Source organism: Diorhabda sublineata, chromosome 4, assembly GCF_026230105.1.
Source record: "Diorhabda sublineata isolate icDioSubl1.1 chromosome 4, icDioSubl1.1, whole genome shotgun sequence".
NCBI classification, from domain to species: Eukaryota; Metazoa; Arthropoda; class Insecta; order Coleoptera; family Chrysomelidae; genus Diorhabda; species Diorhabda sublineata.
Genome location: NC_079477.1, coordinates 11,334,792 through 11,339,401, shown reverse-complemented (window position 1 = coordinate 11,339,401; position 4,610 = coordinate 11,334,792). Strand labels below are relative to the sequence as shown.

At 33.9% G+C, this 4,610-nt stretch overlaps 1 protein-coding gene across 3 annotated transcripts in view; it reads right to left on the bottom strand.

Moving 5' to 3' along the window:
* Positions 1-1,777: 1,777 nt before the first annotated feature.
* The window catches only part of LOC130442683 (uncharacterized), a 60,645-nt gene continuing 57,812 nt past the window's right edge, over positions 1,778-4,610 (bottom strand). For all 3 annotated transcript variants that reach the window (XM_056777004.1, XM_056777003.1, XM_056777005.1), the window contains 3 exons: positions 4,061-4,293; positions 2,056-2,218; positions 1,778-1,926 (listed from right to left, as the gene is read on the bottom strand). In XM_056777004.1, coding sequence (XP_056632982.1) covers positions 1,814-1,926; positions 2,056-2,218; positions 4,061-4,293 — 509 coding nt within the window. In that variant the 3' untranslated portion in view covers positions 1,778-1,813. The remainder of the gene's footprint in view (positions 1,927-2,055; positions 2,219-4,060; positions 4,294-4,610) is intronic.

The window sequence follows — 4,610 nt, the reverse complement described above, 5'->3', positions numbered from 1 at the left end:
TTCCTGCATAATGGAAATTCAATCCTCAATTTGGAATTTGAAGAAATACTTCGAATTTTCTGATACTACATATATAATACAAACCCAAAATCCAACCAAATTTACTTTATCCGCAACAATTTATGGCATCATTGCGCAATTATTTCAGCAAAGACACCTGGCAACGCAGCTTTGATAATGCAACATGAGATCATAGAAAATTTCAACATTATTGTATGTATTGGCAACACTTTTCTGTATATGACTATCAACCACATTTAAACTTACATCTTATATCATATTTATACCATACTGCCCTTAATGTTTCCATCAAATATTTATGAATTAGGGGCAAATAGGGGCAATGGCGGCGCCAGCTTATGACTAAGGTGCATAGTAAAGCGATCAAAATTTTTAATGCTTTTTCCGATTCGGGAAATGAGGAATTTGTTTTTTTAGGACATCAACAACTGTTAGATTTGTTAGATTGAGCCAATCGTGCCACAATTACTGCCACAGTTCGATTTCATTCATTATGTTCGGTAAATCATAAAACTGAGCAATAGATTCACAAGTTTGTTTCAGATTTTCAGTTGTCATCTTTTGCATCTGCGCCGGGTGTAACTTAGATAATGCGAATGATGGCGTGTTTTCATCAGTAAAACGTACTTCAAGGGAGGGGATAATTGAATCCAAGTATGGTATTACTAAAGACCTGGCCCAGTATTTTGAAGGGCTTTCTGCTGGATGATTGCTTCTATGACGTTGTTTTCCAGGAAATACGCGGCACTGATGTAATGTCCTCCTCCAGTCCGACTTTCTCTGCAACAACAGCACCTTCCTTTATAATTTCGTCTGTCGCTTTTCCGGTGGTTTTTAATTAAAAGTAAAATCCTTTGAACGTGTTCCGAGGCTTTGACCACGCCTAAAGATACAGATTGGAGTACGTTGACAACGGGTTGCATCAACGCCGAGTATTTAGCTACCAACATAATCCCGAGAATGAAAGAAATTTTGGAAGTAGCCGCATGGAGTTGGAAGGCACTATTTCCTTCCTGAGATAATGTTTGTAAAGCTTCCAGAATCACTGCAAGATTTTCTTTAAAAACTGGTTTTGTGTTTCTCACTCTACCTAGTCTCGCAGACTGGAAATATTAGGTATCAACTTTCTCCTCAAAACTGATACCCGAAAAAAGTTTATAGTATTTTTGGTGATTCCCATGGCATTTCTATTTTCAGAAAGTGAATTTATATCATTGATAACTAGATTCAGTTTATGGGACAAGCAATGAAAGTATAGGGTTTTGATGTAATTTTTGCGTAAGATCGCTTGCACCCCTCCGTCTTTTTCTGACATCGTTGAACAACCATCAAAATAAAAACCAACGCTTTCATTTATATATAGATCTTGTTTTGTCAAAAACTCATCTATGCTATGTGCAATCGATTTCGCATCCAAATCTTTTCGGAATTTATTAATAGGCAAGAAAATCAATTGCTCGCACGGCCTTAGCTTAGCTAATAAAATATATAGCTTAGCGGCCAGCTATTTATGATCTCTAGGGAAGGCAACTGCCCCCCTGCTCCCCTTGGCGACGAACTTTTGTGGGGGTCAACTCTTTCAAAAGGAAATATTCTGTCGCCACGCATTACTCGACATGATCCATTTTGATATTTGATATTTGAATTCGAACTTCTGTTGTAGTCACGCTTCTCAGATGCTGTTGCATATCAAATAACTGTTGTTAGAAGTTGTTAGAGTCAAGGGTGGCCCTCGTACTAAATAAAAGACGTCTCATATGGAAAAATATATTTATTAGCAGATTTTCCTAAATTAGACAAATGTAAAAAGAAATAATAAATAAAGCATGAAATATTTCCGATTCCTCAATGGAATACCAGATGAGTAGAATGGAGAATCTCTTTGCATTGCTTCGGAATGTTCAGCTGAAAAAAAAATCATATGACGAATATATAAATGGAAGACAAAGTTTCAAAAATATCTTTCCTGTCAATCACAGTAATATTCTTGTGAATATTTGAAACCTTCACGTAATATATAACTTTATACTGTACCTTCCACCACAATCAGCTTTACACTGTCTGGTTTTACAGATGGTTGCATACACGTATATTGTCCGCCATCTCCCAATGACACCGAAGAAAGACGGATTCTGCTGAATATTCTTTGATCTTTATCCCTATATTCAGTCTCGACTGTAATATTATCCTTTGTGAACTAAAAATAGAAGCAAACGAAATCGAATTTAAAAAAATTACTGAGAACTGAATTTACGAGGGTCATATAACGTTATTACGTTAAAATTTTATGTTTGGACAACCCCATTTGCATTAGTAAAGTCACATTTCTTTCTACGTTTGTAAAAATATGTTTACTTTGATTTATGTCGTAATGTTGTGTCAGCACTATTTTATTATAATAACAAATTTGTTGTCATTTACTATCAATAATTTGAGCGAGTACTAGGTACAATTTGTGTGTTTGAATTGAAATACAATACATGTAATATTTTACGTCAAGAATAAAGATCGTTTACAAATTCCCTCGTATAAAATTCGTATTTCTCTGAATCTATTAGTTTAGATTAAAGGTATATCTGTGGAATAGGGGATTACTTTTGTAGGTGAAATTATAATCCTCAAATGAAAAAATAAATTGGATAAGAAATATAAATATATCTAGAAGCAAGTGCATATTGCATGAAATAATCTGCGGCATGGGTAATCTGAGTAGTTCACTTTGAAAACTAGATGTATTATTCCCTTTGGAATCCTGATAACTGAGTCTAAGTTATATTGAAGCTTTATACATAAAAAGGAATACGGAAGACTTGTATTAAATATTTCGTGATAATTAATTATTCTAATAAAATCTTTATTCAAGATATATTGATTTGCGATAAAATTTAATAAAATTATGCAATAGATCTCTAGATCCAAACAAATATTTTATTAGTTGATTTGATATGAAAGTTGTTAAAAGGTATTGCCTTCATAGGTAATGTGTACAAGTTTCTTCAGCTGTATTTCAAAATAAGTCCAGTTGAAGGTTTAGTCATGTCATCCACAAGCATAGGTCCACAAAACTCTATTCTATTGAATTTCAAAAAATTGCACTAAATTATAATACTTTGAATCAGTGTCCCTGAACAACCTTCAACAGATCGTGAACAGGTTTAGATTTTATGTTATTTTTTAATAAAAAGATTTTGGAATATGGACTCCTACTATTGGATAGTTGATAACGGCCGAGTTTTTTTAGCTAGATTTAGTTAATTGGCACTCATCTATTGACCCGTGGATTAATATAGCGTTCAATAATATTAAAACAATAATGGTCTCACTAAAATAGGTATTCTGTTCAAGTAACGTTCATTTCACCTAAATAATCGTAATGTAATAGATACATCTGAGCTTACTGGTTAAATAGATGATAAAACTACACCTGAAGGTCAATAAAACGCTAAATCCATCGTCGCTGTCAACAAGAGTGATTAGACTATTTAGCGGTCTCACAAGGGCAAACCATAACTTTGTGAATTTTGAGCTGTTAGTTCAGTCTGCAGCTGTAAGAAATTCAACTCACTTGGGAGCTGAAGATGGTCATTGGCTTAATCCAACGGTTTCTGGAGCGATTGGATAAAGCCAATAATTTTCCCTAGCGTGTACAGCTATTTGTGGATAAATGGGCATATTAACAAACAAAATTGGAATTGTACAAATCTACGTTAGATCCAAAAGTTCTCAATGGTCTCAAGTGAATATTTTGTGTGGGTTTGGAATTGGTGGTATTATTCACATTTCTTTGAAAATGTCGTTGGCCAGTCCAACTCAGTCAACGGCGATAAGTTATTAATAATTTCTTTCGACCTAAAACGGATGGATATGCTACACTGCTGATACCAAAGTATCCACACTGCTCATTTCCTTTGACTGATTCCACTATCCTTAGTACTAATCTTAGCTGTTTTTTGGCAAAGTTGATAATTTAAACGACTATAAAAATTGAGCAAATTCAATAGTTGCAATATAAGAACAGAAATATATACATATGATTTACCTCAAACGAGAGTTCTTCACCGTTATGCAACCATCGTACTACAGGTTTCATATTACTTGTGAAAAATAATCTGTGTATACCAGACTGAAGAGATAAAGGAGATATTTCACATTGTAATGTAACCGGAGAACCAATTTGTACATATACTATACTGGGACCTTTTATCAAAGCTTGGCTGATCCATTTGGAACTGGAACTGGTCTCTTCTTCAAGAGAATTGTGATCATCTGCATCTGAAAGAGAATAAATCGTGATGAATTTGGAAATAGAGACAAAAACTGAGAAATGAGGTGAAATTAGAAAGTGTTCATTCGATTTGCATAGTAGGTTTTTTTGTACAAGGAATAAATGAATAAACTTTCCTTAAAATTATTTAAAAGAAATACTGTAATAAACCGCCTTCTATAATACCTAAGAATTCAATTCACGAGCTTGCTCCTAACAATAGATATATTTTATTTAAAATTGTTACGTTTTTACAGCGTCGACTATTGTTCTCTTTTTCTTTCTGTTCTGCGTCTGTTTGTTCCAATCACGTACCACTACTAGA